The sequence below is a fragment of the Plectropomus leopardus genome, chromosome 15 (assembly GCF_008729295.1).
Source record: "Plectropomus leopardus isolate mb chromosome 15, YSFRI_Pleo_2.0, whole genome shotgun sequence".
Lineage (NCBI taxonomy): Eukaryota > Metazoa > Chordata > Actinopteri > Perciformes > Serranidae > Plectropomus > Plectropomus leopardus.
The window spans coordinates 5,079,534-5,105,470 of record NC_056477.1 but is presented as its reverse complement, the minus strand read 5'-3'; the positions used below and the strand labels follow the sequence as shown (position 1 = coordinate 5,105,470).

At 38.7% G+C, this 25,937-nt stretch overlaps 1 protein-coding gene across 1 annotated transcript in view; it reads left to right on the top strand.

The window, feature by feature from the left end:
* abch1 (ATP-binding cassette, sub-family H, member 1) overlaps positions 1-25,937 on the top strand; it is a 30,983-nt gene extending 5,046 nt beyond the window's left edge. Inside the window, exons 3-20 of the mRNA XM_042501555.1 lie at positions 926-1,085; positions 3,689-3,843; positions 6,128-6,235; positions 7,380-7,473; positions 10,968-11,042; positions 11,378-11,558; positions 11,689-11,785; positions 11,886-12,054; positions 12,611-12,711; positions 16,515-16,585; positions 17,014-17,063; positions 17,689-17,745; positions 17,998-18,068; positions 18,194-18,282; positions 18,820-18,923; positions 22,130-22,289; positions 23,339-23,443; positions 24,441-25,937. Coding sequence (XP_042357489.1) covers positions 926-1,085; positions 3,689-3,843; positions 6,128-6,235; positions 7,380-7,473; positions 10,968-11,042; positions 11,378-11,558; positions 11,689-11,785; positions 11,886-12,054; positions 12,611-12,711; positions 16,515-16,585; positions 17,014-17,063; positions 17,689-17,745; positions 17,998-18,068; positions 18,194-18,282; positions 18,820-18,923; positions 22,130-22,289; positions 23,339-23,443; positions 24,441-24,547 — 1,954 coding nt within the window. The 3' untranslated portion in view covers positions 24,548-25,937. The remainder of the gene's footprint in view (positions 1-925; positions 1,086-3,688; positions 3,844-6,127; positions 6,236-7,379; positions 7,474-10,967; positions 11,043-11,377; positions 11,559-11,688; positions 11,786-11,885; positions 12,055-12,610; positions 12,712-16,514; positions 16,586-17,013; positions 17,064-17,688; positions 17,746-17,997; positions 18,069-18,193; positions 18,283-18,819; positions 18,924-22,129; positions 22,290-23,338; positions 23,444-24,440) is intronic.

The following is a 25,937-nucleotide window of genomic DNA, read 5'->3' as shown; positions in this document are numbered from 1 at the left end:
AAGTGTTACTGTGCACGTAAACAAGTCTGTCAAAGACGACGACTTGTCTCACTTTTGCAACAGGTTGAAATGTGCTGAATGACAAAGCGAGTAAAGTGCTGCTGCTGGAATTCACACAGAGAAAATGTGCTACGGAAACTGGAGCATGTGATTTGTTTTTTGTTCAGTTCAAACTTGTTATGGCTCTTTAACTGACTGCTATTTTAAAGTGAGTGAACAAAATAATCAGCTTTTAAGAGGAAAAAAGATGGAATCTCTCATTTTGCTGTTTGGAAATTTTGGCTTTTAGAAAAGTGAAAATTAAACAAAATAATCCCATTAGTTCCTCAAAGTTTTCCCTCTGTATGTTTGCTATTTTGACAGTTTTTATGTTCAACAATCACAAATCAAACAATATAATTTAGGACATAACACAAAACAAAATAAATCCTGCAATTCTCTGAACGCTGAGCAACATATCAATGATGAATGATAGTTTTATTTTCTTTCAGCTGCGACTTTAGCAAGTAAACAGCCTGATAACGGACATAAGAGTTATCCTGCAGTTAAACTGATTATCTTGAATGTAAAACTTCATGGTTTATTGTAAGTTTCTGCTGTTTTGTTTTACAGTAACTTACACAATCTAACTGCGAGGCGTGTAACTGTTGCACTGCTCGTAGTCAGGTTTTATCTCATACAGTCATCTGGTTATCTGGTTATCTTTAGCTGCTTACATAGACGACATCTGCTTCCTTTGTTGAAATTGAGGAACTTGAGCTTCTTTCATGTTTGATTATATGTGTACAGAAACTAGAGATTCTCTAATAAAGTTTCTTTTCAATTCACCTTTGTCATGATTGAACATGCTTGTTGCACATAAGTTGTAAAACTGCTCTGATAGATGTCTAGTTTTATGTAAAATCCTCTTGTTTCTCTGTTGCAGTTATGGCCTTTTGGGGCCCAGTGGATGTGGGAAGACCACGCTTCTGAAATGCATCGTGGGAACTTTAAAAATCTCGCGGGGGCACATCACCGTTTTAGGGAAGCCACCTGCATTTCCTGGTCATGATGTGCCGGGAAAGATGGTCGGGTACATGCCACAGGTAAACGCCACAGATTAACCCAAATGAACCCACTGCAGGACACTCATGTGTCCAAAGACCTTTCAAATGTGTGGGAAAGCCACCAATTCATGCAAATCTTGAATTTGCAAGCATTTGTGGCTTTTCCAAACCTCATAAGGTCTGACTCTTAGCTCTGTGTTCACTCAGAGAGAGTATTTCTCTATTTTAGTTGCTAAAATGATCTTTAGTTGAGCTGAAAAGGTCTTAAATAGGGTTAAATTTTGCTTTTTTAAATCCTTCAAATTCCCAGTCAAATTCTTTATTGTTCTCTGTTTGCACTAATGTTGCCTTCACATGCTTCTCGCAAATATTGCATTTACCATATTTATGAGTTACGAGCACATTAACAGCCCTCAAAAGTCGGAATTACGAGTGGGAAATTTGGAAATTTTGATGATACCCGAGTTGCAGAGTTGTGACATTTGCATGACGTTGCAGAGCAGCAGAAATGGCGTATAACATGGAAACAGTGTCAACAGTTGACTATAAAAAATTATGTTATTTAGTTATTTAGTAGCTGTCATTTACTTCTAGTAGTTGCACATTTTTGTATAGGCATCTATTAAACTTTTAACTATGAAGCCTGCCAGGCGAGTATACTAACATTAATAAAAATGTTATTTTATAATGAGTTGCCGACTTGACATCATAAATGCATAAACATAGCGCACAAAAGTCAATGTTTGGACAATGGTAAGAAACTTTTTTATTAATTCATGTATTAAATATCATTTTTTGATAACATTCAAAGTGTAATATGGTATTAATTATAACTGCTGTCCATGTATAGTGACCGAGATTAAATAAAAAAAAAAACAACTATATAATATATATAAAATAAAATGATGTAATATATAAAAATATAGATAAAATGGAAACAGCTATCAACCTCTTATTTAAATGCTCTTGGCATCAAAATGCAACCCATCGAGTTTGTAGCTTTCATCGCATGAATGCAGCATTAGTCCCCATTACTGTGTCGCTCAGCTCCAAAGCCACTCACGGGCCTCTTTAATTCAGCTCGAGTTGCACTCAGTGACCTGTACCTGAGTGTGTCTCATTACTGTCAGAGTGGATATCTGATGAGGCTGATAACACACACGCCATGTGTCCTCGCCTGTGTGTAACCCTCAGCATCACACCGGTCCTTGGTAAGAGGTGATCTGTGACCCAGAGACGGGGAAATGTGACACCTCGCCACGCTGCGGTGAACTTGGCTCATGTTGTCTGGTGTTACAGTGCAGAGAAATTCATTGACTCGTTTTGACTTTTGGCTCAAACGGAGAGGCTCGGAATATATAATGCAGCTTATTGTTTTCACAGAAAAATGTGTATATGGCTCATTATAATTTAAGCCTTTAATACTTTAAGAATATTAAAAGAAGCAGGAGAAGCAAGCCTTTCAGTGATGGAAGTACTAATAAAATACAAAGTCAAAGGTCTCTGCATACGTGCTCAGCAGGCAGCAGTGCAGATCTGTAGTAAAACAGACACTAACTTAGTAAAAAATAGAAATGCTGTAGTTGCATTTGTCATGAACTGAGCTGGAAAATTTACTTTTGTGATAAAACATAATTGTGCTATGGGTTACATGAAGGATTTAGTGATACATCTGTCGACATTTTTTGCCTCTTTACACGTTTTTTATTAACAAAGGAGTAATGCAAGAGATGTCACAAGACTATAGTTGGGTGTTGATTCAAATGTGTCAAGTAAAGAAAGTTGGCATTTATTATTAGCTCAGATTCATACTCCTCTTTAGGGATTCTGTAAATAAAACAGTTTTGGATTTAATTTAAAATTTTATCACGGGTTTGTTTTTTATTTAAGTTCTTTTTCTTTTTCAAGTGAAAGAAAAGCTTTCTCTAAAGAGAAACATGTTAATATTCTTCAAAGTAGGATATCCACAAAAGTATGTTTTGTGTTCGGGATGTACCCGAATCCGAATAATGTCACTTGCATTGATTTTTGGTTGTTCAATACAAATATTTTACTATTTGTTCCTTTTGTTCTATATATATTTTGAGAGTTTGAATGGGGTTTGGTGGGACTTACAGGGTGACAGTGACTTTCACGTAATATAATAAACAAGTTATCCCTTTAAGCCAATGCATACTAACAATGGATATGAAATGTGCAACAACTTTTTTACCGACACTCGATATAAAACAAAAGCCAGAGACTGAGTAGTATTAAGCTGCTGTGAGCTGAAAATTACAACACTTAGAAGCAGATGACAATTTTTCGTATTGGTAGCAAAACTCTTGCGTTGTGTCAGCACAAGTACGGAGACATTTCGAACTACATCGAGCCATTCACTAGACAGTGATGTCTTATGTTTTTACGTGTGAATGAAGAGAGGGACGGTTTGCAACTGATTGAAGTTTCCATCATCTTATTATTCCATCATCTCTTCAGTTACTGTATTTCTATCCACACAAGTATCTTTGTTTGGTAAGATCAGGCACATGATGGAGGGTGATGTGAGGATTGAAAAGGTGCTGTAACTTTTCAAAACTACCATCAGATATAAGTTTTAAGCAGTACTCTCTTCTCACTGATAACTCTGTCGTGTTGCACAGGAGCTGGCGTTGTACAACGAGTTCACCATCAGTAACACTCTGACCTTCTTCGGCCGAATCCACGGCCTGACGTCGAAGGAAACCCAGGCGCGCATGGACTTCCTCATAGACTTCCTGGATCTACCTCAGAAGCAAAGTCTGGTCCGAAATCTCAGGTAAAACCACATGACTTGAATGTGACAAAACTTCTCTGGAGAGATTTGTTTTTTCTGTGCGCAAGACTGAATGTAGATTTATCATACTGCTGCATTTACACCAGAAGCTGATAGTGGAAACACTCATCTAAAGTTCTGTAATTTGCTGCAGGTGAACTCTGGACAACATTGTCAACCAATGCCAATCAGTACAGTTAAATGTTTAACAATTTAGATCTTTATTCGGGACATGCCAAATAAAACGGGAGAATAAAAATTAAATATAAGTAAGAGAAACAACAACAGAATACCCATCAGACATATTTAGTAAACAACATCGATATTTAATGTCCGAAAAGGATTAGGGGGGAATACTTATCAAATCTTGCCCCCGCCCCTTTTTTAAAAATAAAAAATATTTAAAAAACTTAAATTTAAACAAATATTCTCAATTTCTGCACCAGTATTCATCATACACAGATGGAAAAGACAGAAATCGATGATAAATTCAGGTGTGGTTATAAGCTGAGACTAACTGCAGTCCTTCCCCAGGAACAGCCAGTTTATGGCCTAAATGAGTGCAGACACCTGTGGACTTTGACACCTGAACTGCCTAAATTGTGCACACACAGACAAACACCCTCACTCTCTCCTCCACATGTTGTAAACCCAGAGGCCATAAAATAATATGACTTTGTCTGATGAGGAAACTAGCAAAAGTAAAAAGAAAGAGAAAACATCCTATTTGTTATAAAGTTGTTTTTATAATGTTTGCTTTATATTCTCATTGTACAGTTGCAGTTAGATTCATCATCATCAGTGTTGCAAGATTTGACAGCAAGTAGCCTGTCACAAAATGAAAGTTCCCATCCAAGATTTTTAAGGTTTTTGTCTTTGTCCGGCATTAATAAATACTGCAATACTGTGGTACATGGTTTTCTGAGGTCTGTAGCAGCATGTGTGTGTGATGATTTTATTAAAAATAGCACAAACAGAGCTTGGACACAAATACAGCATCATTTTTCATCCAGGGAAATGGTATATTTTGCTGATTGCCTCTTGTCCCATGTTTTTGAAAAAAATCCAACCAATAAATTTGCTCACGTTTCAAAGGTTTAAATGATTGTGAAAGGTTTCGAAATTTGAACTATGTACGAACTTGTGCACCGAAGTGAAGCACCTCTGATTTTCAGTTCAGTTTGCAATCATGTTTATTGTCGCACTAAATATATGATCATAACTGCAGAGCCGTGTTATCTGCCAGCTTCCTGCTGCTGAGGTCTCAGGCAGCTCGCTGCTCTATTTTGAGAAACAAACTTTCCACCAGGCTAAACATTCACTATAAGCTCCTAAAATTTGCATCAAGAAAGGCCTTGTTCTCAAGCCATACAAGGAAACATTCAAGAATACAAAATAAAAATAGAGTATTTGGCATTTCACCAAATATTTCTGTTAGATCTTTAAAGTTATTTTTGAAAACTTTAGTCTTATGTGAAATTCAAGCGGCTGCAAGATCTGTGAGAAAATGCTTCAAACTCTCAGGCGCCGATAGAGATTTAAAAATAAAAAAGAAATGGTGAATTACTATATGGCCCTTTTATATTTTGCAATTATTGGAGGAAGAACAATCAGCATCTCATGTTGCACTCTTTATTCACATCCCTGATTCATTACAAAGATCCTTCTGTTCCCAAAGAGGCCCCTCAGACCAGCCTTCATTAGCAGTCCATGTAATATTTATGTTATGTGCACTATAGCCTGTCACGTTACTGAGCCGACCAGCAAAGAGGACGCGCTGTCAAAATAATCTTTGTTTTAAGATCTACAATGATCTTGCAAAAGGCGTCCTCGCTTGCTCTGCTGCAGAGCTTCACAGCCTGTTGAAACTGTTCGCTCTTTACTATGAAAGACACTCCTGGTATGAATAAACACCCATGATGTGGCATTTGTACTCATGTGTCTGTTTCTCTTTCATGTCCTTCCTTCTTTTGTCTTTAATACCATGTAGGATCAAGCTGCTAATTTGTGACACATAAAAACATATGATTTTTATTTTTTATTTTAGGTAATATCAAAAAAATGAGGTTAATTTGTCAAAATGCCTCTTCCTCCTAACATCCATCACTCATTTGTGTAGTTGTTTTCCTGCGTGTTGACGGGCCGGTTCGTCCTGCAGGTTTTGTCTCAGCTGCTTTCCCTCAGGAGCGAGTGGCATGCAGAGAGTGGGAGAAGATTCACCTTTACCACCCTTTGACTCTTCCTGTTGTCTCACTTTGGTTTTTGTGTGTGTGTTTGTGTGTTACAGTGGAGGTCAGAGGCGCAGGGTGTCTCTCGGAGCGGCTCTGCTTCAGAATCCAGAGCTGCTCATCCTGGACGAGCCGACAGTCGGAGTGGATCCTGTGCTCAGAGCAAAGTATGTGACACACATTGGCTGCTGTCCAACTTATATAACCCTCAGAAAAGTACATCTCTGTTATTAACCGAGATCATATAAACTTACACACATCCTGTAATAAATATTTAAGTGACACTAGATTTATTTTCAGTTCCAGAATAAGTTTCCCTAGTATTAAACCCACCTGCGTAATTCTGGCAAAATAAAATAAAATACCAGAATCCAAGTATATTTAGTTGTGGGGCATCCTTACAATTCTCTCTGTTTTTATTTTTTATAGCATGGCACATTTTCACTTGCAGTGTAGTGGTTGACGTTATAGAGACAACAATGGCGTGAGACAAAGTCAGCAGGGTTTAAACTTAAAGGGTTCTGCATTTTTCTGCCTGGACCCTATTTTCCCATGTTTTTGTGTCTCGAAGCGATTGTTATGTTGTTGCTGTATTTAGTGTAAGTTCAAAATGGCTGGTGCTCACCTGTTGCCCTTAAAGGGACAGTTCACCCCAAAATTAAACATATTTTCTCTCTTAGCTGAAGTGCTTTTCATCAGTCTGGATTGTTTACGTGTGAGTTGTGGAGTGTTGGAAAATCAGCTATAGAGATGTTTATCTTCAGTATAATAGATCTCGATGGCACTCGGCTTGTGGTGCTCAAAGCGCCAAAAAAATACATTTGAAAAACTCACCAGCACTGTCATTTTCCTGGAATCATGACCCAATTACTAAAGATAATCCTCAGACCTTGTCGTGAGCAGTTTCATGTAGGAACTATTTTCTTTCTACAGAACTACACCCAGCAACCATATCACTGCGCAGAAGGAAGTGTGCATCTACTCATGGACAAGCGACTTGTGCTGGCTCACCTGAGCAGAGCACGAGTCTAGGAGAGAATTTGTATGGAAAAACTCTGCACAAACACGTCTGCATATGTTCTATAAAATGAGTCAGAAACATTGTTTAAGCATACTGCCCTCCCTCAGTGTGCTGCTCCAGTCTCATTGTGTAATAGCACCACAAAACCTCATCAGATCAGACGGTTGGCAGGCAAACTGCTGCTGGCGAAGCTGTGAGCTTTTTCAGACCGAGATTTTAGGAAAACTCTATTAGCAAGCAGCGGGTCAGGCGTTACGTAATTTGTTTGGTTTCTCGGGTCTCCTTTCTAGGATCTGGCAGCATCTGGTGGAGATTGTGAAGACGGGGAAAGTCTCGGTCATCATCACCACTCACTACATAGAGGAGGCCAGGCAAGCCAATGTGGTGAGACAGTTCATACATGCATGGACACACAGAGACGCCACATGCATGTGCACATGCCAAAGACAAATTAGGCAGAAATAACACTCACAAACAAGAATCAGAATTACTGCAGCAAAATCTATAGAACAAAGCAGCAACACTGGTCCTCGTGTTTCATAGAAAAACAAAGAGTCCATTGATATCTGCACTGTGTCAACTCTTCAGATGAACTGTATTCTTTATTATCTTTGGCAGCAGGGACAAAAGATCCCATTTAATGAGAGAAAACCGGGGGAAACGTCCTATAGAGTTTTTGTAGAAGCTCTTTTGTCTCTTTATTTTTCATTTTAGTGAAAATGCTTGTCAAATTATGAATTATTTTAATTGAGATTAATCCAATTTTTAATCACGTTTTCAATTCCATTATTTTGCATCACAAAAAAGTTTTGAAGTCCATATTGACAAGCTTAAGCACATCTTACCAGTTTGTTTTTATTGGGATTTAAATGACAGCAAAAATTGCATGGGGCTAGCATAGAGGAGACTCATGGGTACCAACAGAACCTATTTCCATTCAGATATCGTTGAGGTCAGAGGTTAAGAGACTCCTGTGAAATGGCCACGCTGCTTTTCCATCGCCAAAATTTAGCCAAACTTTGGAGTGTTATTGTGCCACCTTGCTGACAGGCTAGTATGACGAAACTGCATATTTTAAGCCAATATGATCTTTTCCCAACCAAAAAAAAGAGTTTCAGTGTCTAAACCAAACCACATGTTAACCACAGTTTTGGTTTTTTTTCTGGTGATTCAGTTAAATATCTTTTTCCTCTGTGCCATATAGGGCTATTATTATCAGAAAAACAAATAAACTGTAGTTTATTTTGGGTCAGTCCCACCGTCTATACTGCTGCTGTGATACTCACAAGAGCGACAACTGTGTGTATAAATCTGCCACTCAAAATAGTCTCTAACAAATGCACAAATTACTCCTGTTTGAGAAGAGTTTGCTTTGCCTGGCTGTTTAGGAAAAAAATTACCCTTTATTTTTAAAAACAAAACATGATATTTGTGACCCAAATTTTAAGATTTATGGTCGGTGTAAAACAATATGTTCCTCTAACATTTATATTCATAGTTTATTTAATTTACACATAGGTTAGGTTAAGCCTTACTGTACACAGAAAAACATTGAATAAAACTGCTTGAAAAACAATTAATTAAAAGGAGTTTTTGGGCTGTGACTACATGGTTTTTATCATTTGAGCATGATTTAACAAAGCTTTGCATAACCTGAACCTCACCCAGCCATCATACAAATACACACGACGCCAAAAAACACAAGGAGAGCAGGAAGTAATGCACATGTTAAAAAACACAGAGGTTTCATTTGTGCACACACTCACAGGAGATCGACATGGCCTCACACAGTACAAAGCACATGGACTCTATACATTAGATAAGCCTTTATTGATCCTCAGAGGAGGAGTTATATTTAATCCTGTAGTTCTGCATTTTTACTGTATATTAACGCCCATGTAACCTTCACTGCCGGTCATACAGTACTAATGCTTGGCTCAGCATAAATCCAGTCAGTCCATGAGTTCAGTCATAGTTTCACCAGTAATCTTTGTATGTGAAGTCCATAAACCGAGTGCCTTACATTTGTAAGTTTGCACTGTAGATTTTTCTGCTACAAGCCACTTTTTATAGTTCGTCATGTCAGGAACGATGCATATCAGCTTTCCCCTGGGAGTTAGACACGTTGATACAACTCATACTGTAATCTGTGCTCAAACAGAAGTGTAAAAGCTATAACTTGTTGAGAATCAAGCTTGCTGTTTCCCAACCGCGTCTGGTTGTTATGCTAAGCTAAGCTAATCGGCTCCTGACTTTACGTGGTATCGATCTCCTCTAACGCTTGGCAAGAAAGCAAATACGTGATATTTCCCCAAATGTCAAACTGCTATCAATGTGCATTGATAGGAAATTTAAGGAAACATGAAGAGGTGAAACAGATAATATTCTTTGGGAATTGCAGAAGCTAAAATTTCACTTCTCTTTTCTCAAAACCAAAAATGATTTTCGAAAGGTAATAGATCTGCTTGTTCAAGACAGAAAAGATGAAGTGTTTTAACTGAGCAAACAACGATCTCTAACCTCCTCACTGCAGCCGCTTTGTGTGTGTTTGCATTCACATGTAGTTTATTTAGGACAATAATACTGATACATTATAACACTGTCCCTGTTAATAATTAGGGAAATCAGCTTGTGCACATCGAGTACGTAAAAAAGTATTAAAAAATCTGCAGATAATGATCCTTTCTGCACATTCAGTTGATTTTTAAAATTACACCCCATGAATACACAATTTTGAACAGATAATTTTGTAATTTCATGCAAAATGTTCTTGTTCTGTGTCTCTCTACATGACAGAACCAAAATTATTTAATTAGCTTGGTTTTCAGTGGAGAATATATTGTCCCATAATGTTTAAGAAGCTTTTCTAGTCCAGAAAAAAAGACCACATACTTGTATTATTTTTGTCAAGGCCTTACGTAAAGACAAAGTATTTGCCTTTGGTTACTTAAAATGAAAATTTGTATTTATATTTTGAAATATCCCGTGTGGCTGAACTCCAGTGTGAATACTTCGACCTGTCTGTCTTCTGTAAACTGAAACTCTTACGTGTGAATCTGCATAACTCGAGCTTTTTTGCTCACGCTGCACAAAACCAGGTCCAAGGTCATTTTTGGCTCTCACTGATGCAGCTACATGTAAACAGAGCCAGAAACTCTCCCCTAAAACCAGTCTGACCGTTCAGCAGGCTCAGTTTTTCAGCTCCATTCAGGGTGAAATGAGGTGAATCTGCTGATTTATTTTGTCTTTGTGGCTGTTAAACGTTGACAGAAGTGTGTCAGGTAAAGTAGCACAAAGTGCAACATTGCAATGCCAAGAAATGAGCCTCACCAGGTCACGCCAACTGTCTGCGTCTCGTCAGTCGTACTGCGTCTGGCACAGTCGATGGACTTTGATCACACAGACAGCAAATTAGGTTTATGATGTGTTTGACCTACTGAGGAGTTTGATGGGAGACATTTTGCCGCCAGTTTACTGTTCTGTAACTGGTTATTAACTTGTATCTGGAAAGTTGGATGTTGTTTTTTCCATTTTGGGGGGAAAAAATCAAAAGTTGATTCAGGAACTTTGTTGAAATATTGACTATATGTTGTGTTTTCAACTTGAAAGCTTTTGCTGCCTTTTGTGTGCGTTCTCATTAGTTTTGAGGTGGTAGATATGGATTTGAATTGAACTTTTGATGCATCTTACGGCAAAATTATCTCTGAAAAAAGGGGGAAATACAGAATACAGAGAATGAAATAAGTCTTACCCATTAAAAAAAACAATTTCAGTCACAACATGAAAGAAAATTTCCACATTCTGCCCAAAGCTTTCATTTAAAAAAGACTTAAAGTACTTTAATTGACCAAATATTCTCACTGCTGTCATTTCTCCAGGTCGGTCTCATGAGGAACGGTCGTTTGCTGGCTGAAGGACCTCCAGACGCAGTCATGAAGCAGCACAGCGCAACAGTGAGTTCTCATTAAAACCTTCAGGGGAAGTTTGGGTATCTGTGGGAGCTGGACAGAGACATAAAACAAAGGCAGTTAGTTTGTACTGAAGCACATCTCAGAAATAATTCAAGATGCTTTATATTCAGTATTACATCAAAGATTTAAAGAAAAATACAATGCAGATTAATGACAGACCAATAAAGAAATAAAAAAAGAGCCAACAAATTGCAAACTAACTTAAAGGCCTCACATGTGCATAAAAAAGTAAAGATGTACGCAGGTGAAAATACAAAATATACTTACTGTGTTGTGGTAGTCGGATCCTTTTTCACACACATTACTCTCTGCTGCAGACCTTGGAGCATGCCTTCCTGCAGCTGTGTGAGACATCAGACCAGATCGGCTCCAAACGGGGGTCCAGTCCGCCAGGTGGGCCGCTGGAGAACAGCCAGTCGTTCGAAAGCGGGCGAGATGAGAGTCAGCCAATCCTCGCCATCGGACCAGGAGGTGGAGATGACATTCAGAAATTTTCAGGTACCAGTTTGGAGCATGCAATAAAACTCTTATTTTGGTTTGTTGTAAAACCTAAACGTTTTTTTCCAAAACTTAAAGGGCAAATATTGAACTTTTAAGATTGTGTATTTGTGCGTGTTTGTGCGTCCAGCGGACTGGAAGGTGCGAGCCCGACACTTTCTGCCCAAGTGGAGGAACATCGCTGCCCTAATGATCAAAACAATGGTGCGGATGAAAAGAATGCCCGGGTACGTTGCAGTCGATAGTATTTAATAGTGAAATCTATTGTTTGATGATGTCTAAATATCTGAGCAACACTGATGTTTACCCTCTCCTCTGTGCTCGCAGCTCGTTGTGTTTCCAGTTCTTGCTGCCCGTCATCCAGATCTCTCTCATCTGTTTGTGCATTGGAGGAGACCCAAAGGGGATCCAGGTTGCCGTGGTGAACAACGAGACCTCCTCCTCTGCTTACAGCAATTTACTGCTGTCCTTCCTGGACAACTCCAGCGTGCACCAGGTATTTATTAATACACACCGGCCGTGATCGCACCCTCTGTTCTCATGTTTATGTGTCACAGCCAAAGACGAAGTGGGAAGTTTCTGTGTTTGTTGACCAGTTTTTCTTTGCTGTTGCAGATAAGTTTACTGTAAAACAGTTTAATGTATTTTTAGTTGTTATTATAAGAGAATAATGCATCAATCAGACTACACAGAAGTGTCTGATTTGTGGATTAAAGACCTCAGAGTGACTTTTGGTATCTGAAAGTTTCAGTCCTTCAGAGAGGAAGTAACAGGCATTACTCTCAGTTGCTATATTTGATCTTACTTTAATTAAAGTTTCACTTCTTTTCACAGCAGATCAAACACTGAGACTTTCATTTTCAAGGAACCCAGTGAAACGGAAAGCAACTTTTCAAAATACTCTATACGAAAAGGCACACAGCTCTTGTGAAGCTGCACAATATTTGAACATTTTACAGTGCCGCAAACTATGCTACTAGCATTCACTTGAGATAAAAAAAGATAGAAATATAGTGTATGAAATATATAAAATCTTCCTTATATATCCACAGGTGCCGTTGTCCCATAAGGAGGCTTTTGATGGGATCTATAACGGAGAGTACTGGGGTGTCATCAGCTTTGGCAAGAACTTCACAAGCTACCTGACGAAAAGGCAAGATGAACGTTTATTTCCCCATATCACAATCATCATTAAATAAATAATCAACAAATGCCAAAAAAGTTCACACCATATTAGATAGCGACTATTAGCTCGTCAAAACACCAGTTCTCTCCTGCACACCTCTCATGTAGAGGTGGTCCGCCTCCTCCGTTTCCCACAAACAGTAGAGACAGTAGATACACAGCATCAATAGGCATTTAAAACAAAATACAAAACGTAAATATGAACTCCTGCATTGTGCTATAGACTTGTACAAACATGATTTTTGTGTCTTAATAGACAAAAAGTTACCCAAGTGAGCGATACAATAAGGCTGTCATCACTTGGTTTTATAGGAAAAAACACTTCATGAATGGACAAATTAAATAAAATCCTTCATTTTGTGGCTTGCTGTAGCATAAGGCTGCGCAATACGGAGAAACTAAAATATTTTTTACCTAACATCTTGATATACATTTTACAGCAATTTTCTAGGGTTGACTGTTGGTGCTTTAACAAATATTTACACAATGGATTTTTTGATAGATTATCATCAGTAATATAGATATAACGACCAATCGGATAAATGTAAAAAATAGAACACCTAAAACAATCTGGCATGATCAGAAAATTACACTTTACTGTTATTCAGCTTTTAAAACCAAGAAAAGATCATACTGACCATATTGGAATATCTCTAAGAAGTAATGTAGTCTCAAAATACCATATCAATAAAATATCGAAATATTGCCGAGCCCTACTGTCAACGTCAGCAGCAGGCTACCAGGTTTAGTGGCCAAATACTACAAATGTTTTTTATAAGAAGGAAAATGCACATAACTCCTGCATTGTGCCTTCTGACTTGTACAAACATGATTTTTGTGTCCTAATAGAGACAAAAACGTACTTCAGTGATCAGTACAATGAGACAGCCATCACAGGGCTGTTACTGTAAAACACGTGTCATAACTCTCGAAACTTTGAGCTCACACTTGTGTCACACGAAGAATTTCGATTGACACAATTCCTCTGAAAGCTTGAAGTGTTTTGTTTACATCTTCACATGTGCACTTTTGGCTAAACATTGTTGGTGCAAAGTAGATACTGTGTGTTGTTTGCTTCTGAGGATGCCAATAAGGTCCCGAATAGTTGAAGCTGACACCAAAAAAGACAGCAGTGCTGTCTGAGTGACACGGTGATGCAGTGATGTAAAGCCCAGACTTAAGCAAACACTGTCACACTGCTTTTAAAAAAGTGCCGGCAGCTGTATGTAAAGTCTGACCTGTTTGAGACATGTCTCCACATGTCTGACATGGTTTGACCCGTGTCTCTGTTCTCTCTGCTCTGACACTTAACACCATTTTTATTTCCCTTCTTGCTTTTCCTTCGTAGTTTGACTTACTTTCTTTTTAGCACAGACTGATACTGTGCCACCTGCGACACACTGCTGGTTACAGACGGCTGTGTTTGTGCGCGACGGGGATTTTCAGTCGTGAAACTCAGAACACAAAGTAAAGCAGAGTGGCTCCGTCCAAATGTCGGTGTGATGCACAGACAGCATTTCAGCTGAGAAACATGATAGACATGTAACAAACCAAACTGCACAGTTAACAAGTGCAAATTCACAATAGCTGCAACTACTTTAGCGCATGCATCCCCTATTGCCACACCCCCTTTAGCCATTTGGCATGAACACAAAATCACATCTTTAGACACGCACACTTGATATTCATGCCAAATTTAAACCCCTTAGGGGGAAACTGTCAGCAAAGGGTGGCAAAAATTTTGTGGATTGACCAGCCTACCAAAAGATTGAGCTAGCAGGAAATATTATAGTTCTTAGAAATAGGTGGATACATTATTTTACATTTAATATATAAAGCAGCGTTACACAGAGGATGGCAATGTCGGTCGGTCAGTGCACTTTGCAACAACATTTTTCAACAAATATGGGAGGTTTGACATTACATTTTTTCAGTGGCGTGCACAGACTTTTTGAAGGGCAGGGGCGAAAAGGAAAAAAAGGGCACATATAGCGTGTCCTCGCCACTGAAGAGGGCAGCGCGCGTTTTGGCTCCTAAGAGGGCACTTTAGCGCACGTTTTGGCTCCCCGGGGGCACTTTAGCACGCGTTTTGGCTCCCAAGAGGGCACTTTAATGTGCGTTTTGGCTCCCAGGGTGCACTTTAGCGCGCGTTTTTCAACAATTGGGCCACGAGGGGGGGCCCAATTGTGCACGCCACTGCATTTTTTACAGACATTAATGGATCTTATGATGATTTCTTCTATCACAACTTTTTTTTGTAGTTAAATGTGCTGCAGGTCATTCTGTCAGGTACAAATATCTGTCTTAGCCTGATTATGTCTCAGGAGCTCAGGTTCTACTGACGTATATGAGGAACAATTAACCGAGCACCCCTGAGGCACAGAAACACACGTAAATAAAACCAACATCATGTGAGCATGAGTCAATCCTTCAGGGTAAAGTGCACACAAGTTGTTGTTTTGGGTGTGAATCACAGTTCTGTGTGTGTATGCATACCTCTGTGCATGCGTGTGTGTGTGTGTGTGAGATGCCTGGGTAGACAGTCTGGTCCTTCCTGTCCCACACACACCTGGACAGGTCACAGCTAAGCAACAACCAATCAGATGCGGCTTCCTACTGAATCATGTGTTGTTCATGTGACAGAGACCTGCCTGAGGAAAACAAAGCGCCTCTGCTACGTCACCGTCACCTGTGAAAATAATCTGTTCTATTAAGTTAATTTAGTGCAAACATACTGTGTGATGCATTGCTGAAAATGTGATTTTTCAGGGAGACATTACTTTTTAAAAATATGAAAAATCTCTGTTAACAATGGTAAATAGATATTTAAGGTGTTAGTCTAAGTGATTCTCAGATGTGAGGACCTGATGTGAGGTGAAAAACCCCAAAACGTTTGTTTACACAGCCATTCATTCACTAATCAAGAAATGAATCAGCAGATTACACAACAGTCAAATCATTATTTGCAGCTATGCAGAGCTGTTCTGCAGGTGGAAATATTTCCTGGATAAATGCCATGTACCTGCAAATATGTCTGTCTGCATGACTGCAAAGTAAGATCCACGTCTGCTGGAGCAACTGGAGGCTTCAGTCCAGTTCACCTCCTAAAAAAATTAGCTAAATTGCAGTAATGCAATGTCTCAGCGAGGCCACAGGCGTTGATTTAGTTGTTTCAGAGAAATAATGAGCCGAGCTAACCCTCCTTTATTTAGCTTAGTGATACCAGCCTGTAGTCACATAGCTTTGTAAACTAATTATCTGGGAGGTCGTGCTGTCACGAATGACTTCAAAATAAAAAAGCTTTAGAGTTTATCTTTGAGGGTTAGCGTACATGCTCCCAAAAAATCTTAAAAATTTTCTTTTTTGCGTTTGTACGTAGAAACCTTAATATATTTAACAACGGTTTCCTGTTTTTCCTGCATAAATACATATGTTTTTAGTCGAGAATATTAACGTTATTGTTGTGACCTTTAGCTCTTTTAAGTGCACGTCACATATAGGTTGCGTCCTGCTGTGGCGAAGGTTTGACTCTGACTTGCGACCCTTTTCTGCACATCAAGATCCCTCTCTCACTCTATACTATTAATAAAGGCCAGACGCCCAAAAAATAAAATGAGAATTTTGACATTTTCAGAGTGGCTGGTGAATACCAAAACACATCCCAGTGAAAATCTGCTTCCTCAGCATCCTTTGCTTCTTTTTGCATTTCCACTCTTTTGGATTGTTGCAGAATTTCTAATAGATGTTAAGATTATGACCATGTTTTTACAGGATGCTCCAGCGGCAGGTTTCAAGAGACATAGTCGATGGAGGATCAGTGCACCTCTGGCTTGACTTCACAAGTAAGATGCAAACTCATGGTTTGTTGTTTCTTTGATGAATTTAACTATTAAATATTGAATTTAATTGCATGGACAATTTGTCATTATAACACATGGCAGTAAACCCATCAGTGCAATTTAAATAACTTTATAAATGACCTGATATTCTAGCATTAGTTTTGTGAAATTTCTTGCCTCAAAATTGATATTGTACTATCGGCATTAAAAAAAACAAAAAAAATCACACATTGTTTTGATATTAAATTTTTACATCTGCCGAGTGTATTATTGTTATTATTACATGTACTGTGCTTGGTCAAAAATGTCCTCAAAATATTTAGAAACATACAAAACTTAAGTGATAGTCATTACCATAACACATCACACAGTTATTTATTGTGCATCTGTGAAGTGAAGTTGTCGTTTTTTGCCGTTTTTGTTTGGTTTAGATCGACAAATTGCCGTCATGCTACAGAAGAAACTCCACGAGGCCTTTCAGGTATAGATAAATACGATTTCTTCCATTTGTTTTTTCAGCTGGAGCCTTGTGCAAATATTCAGATGTCATTTTTCAAGGAGAGATACAATCTGTAATCATTCATCATGTCAAATAAATACAAAGACGTCTGCCAACATACAAGACGAAACTGTGTAAACTGACACACAGTTGATGAGAAACACTCACACATAATGTAACACACATGGCTGAGTTTCCTTTTTTAGGGCTTCACTGCAGCATTATGTTGCTAATAGTGATATTGTATATTTTAACTTTAAAATTTTTTTTTCAAACTAATTTCTTTGATTTTTAATAACACTTTTGTAATCACATCTGCATCATGATTACACTGAGGGTTGATTAAAATGATAAATAATTGCTGTTTATATTTATCTTACATTATTATTGGGTATTTTGTTCTATATTTTCTTTTTCTTATTAATTATTAGATTTTATTGACAGACCCGATTGCAGTCCTAAATGTTTTTAATCCTTATTCAACCATGTAAAGCACTTTTTTGAAAGGGTTGTATAAATTTTTAATGTTTTTATTTTTATTAGTATTATTGTGTTTTACCAGTACTGTTTACCATGTTAAGACTGTTACTCTGTCCTCTCTTCGCAGGCTTTTGTGGACAAAACATTGGCCAGTATGTCGTACCTGGTTGCACTGCCAATAAAGGTAAAAATTAAACATCTCATGAAATAATATAGAGCATATTGAAATAAACACAGAATAGATACTTGAGTGTAAGGATAACATAAAACATGTAAAACCTGTTTCTATTGCAATCTTAAAAAGAGACACTTCTTTGCAAACAAGCTAACAACAATGCATATTACAAAAATTACTGCTGTTCTGTGTAGCTATGTATTTCTGCTCCATACTGTGTAATTAAGTCAAATTTAATCTTTTGTTTCTGTGGTCTTGCAGTTTGAAGAGCCGATCTACGGCAGCCAAAACACAGACTTCACTACGTTTGTGACACCGGGAGCTGTGCTCAGGTCAGTGTGATGATGTAACTTTATTATATATATACTATATTATAAGAACGCATGTCACTAATCGTTGATATATGAAAGAAAGACTGAACAGTATATTTCTCTCCTCTTCCTCTCTGGCCCTCCAGTATCACCTTCTACCTGGCCGTGGGTCTGACGGCTCTCTCCTTTGTCCTGGAGAGGAAGGAGGGACTTTTGGACAGGTGCTGGGTCGCAGGTGAGAGGTCAAAGTTCACACTGCATCCAACATTTAACACAAATACAAAAGCTGTGTCCCGTTTCCATTACCACTGAATACGAATTCTGTGCATACTCTAAAAATGCACTTTTTTTTTTACATTATTCTGATGTTTTAGGAAGTTTATTTGTTTTTTTTTTCATGAGATAACGCATAATATATTTGCTTTTAATCTGTAGATTCATATTTGGGCAATGAAGTGTTAAAGTGCAACAGACATTACAGTGTAATTTGAGATGTGACCAGCAGAGGGAGTCACATGACCAGAGCAGAGTGTGAATATGATGTTTACCAACAAGCCCCAAATATTTAAAGGACATTTTAAAAGAATTAATAGCTTAACAGGAAGCTGTGAGTTTTATTTTTGTCATTATTAAAAATGTAACTGAATTCTATGTTATGGCCGTTTAGATTAAGATGAGATTGAATTACACTGGATAAAAACAGGAATGATTTACTTCTGATACCGTACTGTTAACAGAATATTAATGCATTGTTATTTTGCGTCTCTTTCAGGTGTGAGCTCTCTGGAGACGATGCTGGCTCACCTTTTCTCTCAGCTGTTTGTCATCAGCGTTCAGATCGTCCTGCTGCTCCTCTTCATACTGCTCGCCTTCAAGGTTTGTCCTCATGACAGCTCCACTATCACACACACCACAAACACACACACACTGTTCACTTCAGATAAAGTTGTTTATTTATTGGGAAATGAGCACAGCAGCAAGAATAAGATTTGCAGGAAAGAGAAATGAACAGTGTTGAGAAGGTTAACAAATGTTTTAAACTGGAGAATTAAGTTGAAAAGTCCTCGAAGCAAGTGCGTAACTGTTGCATCCATATTTGTCAAAAGCACTTTGCTGATCCTTATGGTCCAAAAATAAGCCGTATTGTTCTCAGCAACTGTACCTGAATACAGTTACTTCATTTTTTAAGTTTAATTACACAACTGGTACCTGTACCTAGTTGCTCCCAAACATTAGTAATGACACAATCAAATGATCGATAGAAATAAAGGCCTAAAGAATAAGTTGATCGTTTATTTTCACAGACATGTAGTTTTTAGGGCTTCAGATATGATTTTACCACGATATTTAGATCACGAAACAATATTATTGTGATTTTAAATATTTTGCAATATGCTGAGTATTTCATGAATGTAAATTTAATTATATTGTGGCTGCAAGTTAAAGAAAAAAAATCAGCGTTTTCACCGTGTTCATCTCACTACAGTCATATTTTATTGCAGCAAAATGCCTAATTGTCTTTTTTATCCTAAAAGGCTACCAAAAGTTAAATATGTCATGTTAATCATTATAATTTATATAATGAAATATTGATACTTGGCATTCTTGTATCATTGCAATACTGCCACACGAACTATTGCAGTACTATGGTGTATATTTTTCCCCCCACTTTAACACATGGGTACACGTGTTTTTCTGTTATCATTTTCCTGTGTGGTTTGCTGCCCTTAACTGTAACGCCAATACTAGTTTTGAAAACAGACCACAGGGTCAATACTGTTTTACACAAGAGACCGCGACGCTGTCAATTCATGTAAAACGTGGTAATATTTCATGTACTATTTAAGGACCAAAGTTGCTGTTTAAGCCAGTTCTCTGCGAGGCTCATTAAAAGCCTCCAAAAGGTCACTGCATTCCTAATATGATTTGGTTTGTGGCGAATTTGACACGTTGAAGGTCATTGTGACACAAATCCAGCAGGTATGTTCATTTGCATTTATGCTACATCGTTAAAACTTTACCTTTGGTACATAATTATGTTTATAACAGTTCATTTCAATCACAAAACTGGCCTTTTTCTTTCACATTTTGTCGTGTGATTCAGTTTTTTTCTGTGCAGCGTGCACATGACCGTGCTCAGGAGAGGAAGAGTGTGTTGTAAATCTTCTTGTGTGGGATGGTGAAGGTCAGCGGGGTCATGTTTACTGTGGGAACACGAGGGTCTGTTCATTATTGATTTTCAATACACGTGAACAGAATCAGTACAGGAAGAAGACACTCAAGACTAAACAGGATAGATATTGAGTGTGTGTGTGTTTGAGTCCATGCAGGCAAACGCTTTTATGGGCTCTCGTCTGTCTGTAAATGTGTGCGCGTGTGTGTGTGTGTGTGTGTGTGTGTGTGTCGGTTTGTGTGTTAATTAAGGTGCTGAAGTCCAAAGAGACCACCACTGCATAAATCACTTCCTGCGTTGGCCGTATCCAGGGATCACTGTGGGATCGCCACCACAAACAGCCCTTGATTGCTGTGGCAACCGAGCAGTCATGTGGACTGTCGGTGCAGGTCTATTTTTGCACGTTGTCAGGGGAGACGGATAGTGTCTTAACACACCGAGGACAAGTGCACCAACACACACACTCACACACACAGCAGGAGACTCAGTTATACAAATGCCTGCAGATTCTACTTAAGTTAAGAGAGTTATCACCTTGAATCTTCTGAGACTTTTATCTCTGTTTTTGTTTGATTTTGTCTCCCGTCTCGTGCAGCGCCTCTGCTCTGTCTGCGCTCCCGTCTGTTGGTGTGATTTACAACCAATCTCAGTCAGCAATAACATTTCTTTTCATTTATTGTAGTATTTTTGGCCAAAGATGAGTGCAGAACATCAGAGAGTGTTTCTGCTAGTCCCTTTTATCTCTTTATCCATTTTTCTTCGTCTTATCTCCTCATCTGTTCTCGTGTTGCATAAAAGAGCTCTCCACTGACCCAACTTTACTCTCCCACAGTATAACATCGTCAGACTCACGATAGGTAGTTTAAAAAGTTATTATATATTTTGCTGCATTCAGATGGAACTTGTGAGCTTGCGTTTTCGATATGGGAAGTCGTGAACGTACAGGAAATATCCACTTACGAGGTTGTGAAAACCACAGCAGGGATTGGTCATATGGATTCTTCCTGTGAACCAGTAAACATGACCCCATGTGGTTTCTACATTGCCCATAATGCAACTCCACATTCCTGTGTGCTGTGCTAGAAGCTGCTAATATGCTGCTTTCCATTCAAAGTCAGAGGTCGGACTTTCCCAGTTGAAATTTTCGACTCCTGACCTCCAAGCGTTCAAGTGCACAACACCAAACAACAGTGAGGAACTGGAGTTTCTGTGGCTAGTCCATCGACAACAGCACCCTCAACGGGGCCTCCTCCTCATATTTTAATAACAAATCAATATTTAATACTAATATTATAAATACATACTAATCTGCGTGCAGCCTGATACTAATATTTTGACATTAATGTACATGCTTAACAGGTTTTGATATGTTTATAGTAGATATATTATTTTAATAAAATACATGCAAATATGCTTTTTGTTGCCTTTTAGTTGATTTCTTACCATTTACAATGGCCAATAAAAACTCTAAACATTAACATGCAAATTTCTTAAGGGTGGGGCCTTTTTTAACTTTGATTGAGAGGACTGTAAAAGCAGTAGAAAAAGGAGAAGGAACACATTTTTCTTCAAGGATGAATGTGTCAGATGTGAGATAAATATACTCTTTTTCACCCATGAACGACTGAAGATAAAGGATTGTTTTTGCTAAAAATATTCTAAAAAAGCTGCTTGTAATAGTGTTTGTTTGGTATATGTGATCATTTCTATTTTGTGGATATAAAACAGGATGATTTTGCTGCATCATTTTGTTCTGTCTTTAACTTTAAGATGATCTCATTCTCTGTCTTTTTTTTAACCAGTTTATTCCACTTTTAGGTTCACTGCAGCTTTGTGGGTAGAAATAGCTTCTTATCTTAGACTTTTCTCGCTCTTGTACCCTTATCTTTCTTTCTCTCTCTTCCTGCAGATGCCTAACGAAGGCTCCTTGGTGCTGGTCATAATCCTGATTGTGCTGCAGGGCATCACTGGCATCTCGTTTGGTCTCGTCATCTCAGCCGCAATCGATGACGAGCAGAGTGCAAACCAGGCCGCCCTGGGCATCTTCTACCCAAATCTCATCATCAGCGGTGAGCTGGGTTTGATTTTTGAAATCTTTTTCAAACCTGTAAAAAAGAAAATAAAGAAATTATCATACAAACAATTTTACAAACAATGAAAAACATAAAGAAAAAGACATGGTCACACATTATGGCTTGCTTTACATATTTGAAAAGCAGTGAGAAGAAGTACTTATTTATTTATTTTCACCCCGTTTTTATAAGTCAACATATTGACCAGCGTCCTTATTAATTTAAACCTGTACTCTAATTAATTAAACGTATATGCATACACCAACATACGCAAAATCAGATACCTACAATTTATTATTATTTACAGAAAAAAGAGGAATTCAAACTAGGAAAAAATAAATATGAAGTAACCAGATAAATAAACAGTAATCGCTGTAAACACCCAGTGATTGTAAAACCCTTCTTCCTCCCTGTACCTCGTGAAAATCAGTTTTTTTGTGCATGTGTTTTATGCGTGCGACCGTTATCCTCCACTGAAACACGCAGCATGCTCTCTCTGAAAGTTATAAAGATTTTTTCAATATTTCTTTTCAATTTTTTTTGTGTTGTTTTTTTTTCCTGCTCGTTTTGTGGCATCTGTTTGTGGCATGTTGATGGTTTGTGATGTGTTGGTTATATGGTGAATTTTGTGTATATTTTTTAATGTTTTTAAATATAATTTACAAACAAAAAACTAAATACCACTGTTGAAGAGAATTCATAGTAATAATAATAAAAAATAGAAATTTCAGTGGTCCTTTTAATAACTGTAAAGGGCATTTCCTTCATATCACATGATCTTTCCTTCAAGTTCTTAAAAATACCTTGTGGTGAGACTAATTTTCAGGCCCTTGTTTTCAAATTTTGAAATGAACGTTGAACCTCATATCTGTCGTTTTGATGTTGCCACTTCCTTCCTCGCCTGCTTTGTTCTCATCACAGCAGCGCAAAAACACAAGAAATCAGAGATTGTTTAAATGCTTCATGAGGTCCACCACGAGGATAGAAATTCACTTGTACGTTAACAGCAGGTGTAGCTGACAGCATCCTCTCCGTCCTGTTGTTAGGTATCATCTGGCCTGTGGAGTGTATCCCGTATCCTCTCCGCTACGTCAGCCTGGCTCTTCCTCAGACCTACGCCTCCGAAGCCCTCCGCTGTATCATGTACAGAGGTAATGTACACGTTACACAACGCTCAAATCATCGGTTTCATAACGTCCCTGTGGCTCGCCTGGTGTGCAGTCAGCGTGCGCTCAGGTCATGCGTGCACACGGCTCAGATTGTTGTGCACATTGCCGGTCGTCTAAATCTTTAATCAGCTCTGGATCCTGTGTAACTCGGCTTCCTGGGATCTAAGGTATAGTGGTTTCACTGCGTCTTCCAGTCTTTTCTCCTTCTGTTGACCTCGGCGTCTCAGAACAGTAAGACCCGAGGACAGTGCGAGGCTCCCTCCGTGTTACATGATACACACGTGTACATGCACAGGAAGTCAGAGGAGACATTTCCTGTCCTCAAACCTTTTCGTAGAGGTAGAATTGGAATTTGAGACACAGGCAGATATTGACAGTGTATGAATTAAATTTGGAGACAAACTGGAACTTGTCTCTTTGCAACATTCGCTAATTGGTTTCACTTAAACCTTAGTGTGTCAACCCGTTCGGACTCCGAACTCGTCAAATAGCGCCGCTCTGTCCGTGCTTTTGGCGTATGAGTGTAACACCAAAAGCCACCTTCAACGTCCAATGGGAACATGTCTGGATGGCATCAGATGAGAATGCGCTCGGACAGAAATGGTGGCGTTGTTATGTTACGCCGAGCGCGTTCACATGCAATGAGCACGGGCGGCGTTACTTGAGAAAGCAACCAGACGAACCTGGTCGCGTGTGCATGAACCGTTGTTTGTTTTTGTGCTAATTTTCTGTCTTCTTGTAAGTTTTTACCAATTTGTTGCAATTTGGCCATTTCTTGTTTCTTGTTCCAGTGTTTTTTAAAGAAATCAAGCCAATTTGCTCAAGTTTCAAGCTGTTAAACCTTTTTTGGGGGGGGCTTTTTTTTTTTAGTTTATTAGTTTAAGCGCTAATAGCACCCTGCTTACACACTGGCAACGTGTCCACCTTTTACTTCCTGTATCTAAATAAAAGTGAATCTAATTTGAAATCTCTCTCACAGGTTGGGATCTGTCTCGGATGATGGTGTGGCGAGGCTTCGCCGTCACCCTGGGCTGGAACACGTTCTTTCTCATCCTGGCTACGGTCATCTTGAAGCTGAGGACGTGACGACCTCGACCCACAGATCCTCCTTCGGTTTGGAGGACAGAGCTGTCAGGTGTAGTCCAGGAGCCCAAACGACTCACCTGGGTCTCCCGTGTGTGTGTGGACGGAGTGGGGGCAGCAGGAGAGAGTCCTCCATATTATCTGTCTCACACACACACACACACACCAGTCAGCTGCCTGATCCTGCAACAGTTGCTTTGGCTTGCGTGAGTAAAATTTCAAAATGCTGCACGTAGAAAGACGCAAGACAGAATATGTACAATATAAGAATATATGTAATATAATTAATAATTCATGTTAAATGAGGTAAGTGTTTAGTTTTACTTCTGTGTGCAGCTTTTTTGAACTTTTCACCCACAGAATGAACCATGTACCAACTCAGGGTAGCTTTTTTTGCCCTTTCTCTTCATGCTAATGGAGAGATTTGATGGCGAATATACTGACTTCAGCTGTGGGACAATGCTTTTGTCCGCAGTGTTCGTCACCTACCTTATATTTGCATTACAGAGTAAATTGTGTTTATATGTGAAAATGAATCTCAGCACAAAAATAATGTTTTTGTCAACAAGAAAATGTGAACACTTTTTTTTATTTTTCACGATTGCTTTATAAGCAGAAACATCAAGGAGAGGACTGTCGTTGCATTATGTCGTGGGAACTCAAAACTGGTTTCAAAGTGCAGATTGCTTCATATTGTCCAGGAAACTGTCACCCACTGAGGCGTCCCACAGTAGCAGTGTCTTCTCTAGCTTTTTGAGTCTGTGCTCAGATTTGCGTGTCCTGACTGGTGTGTGACAGGAAGTGGTTACCCATCGTTACCAGGTGCTCAGCTGCAAACCGTCTTTCTCAGTTCAGGTTGCTGGCGTTCTCCATAGCTTGTGTTTTGTGCCTGCGTCTCCAGTGGGAGAAGAAAATGGTTTGGTTTGGTGATGGGAAAGCATCGGTACTGTGTCATTTTATTTTTATTACCCTCCACTTTGCTGGACAGAGTGGATGTTGTCACACTGAGTCTTTTCACAGTTTCAGATGCAGTCTGCGTACATGCAGCATGTGTTCTGTTTTTTTTCACAGAAAAGTTTCAAACTGCTCATATTTTATACTTTATGACTGTTCCACCAACAATAACACAGTAAAAGCACACAGGAGTTATGCTGTTTTGGATTCAACATGTCATGGTTATGGAGTTGTTGCGGTGTCTGCACTGTGGGAAAGGAAGGAAAAATGCAGAAATTAGGAATAATTGCCAAATCTAGAGCATGATGCTGTTATCGTCAGTGTAAAACAGTGGGAAGCAAATGACAAAGAGGCTCTTTCCATGGCAACGGTTCTTGCATGAAATGTTAAACTTTTGTTGCAGTTTGGCCTTTTGTTTTGGGGGCCTGAAAACGCAAAC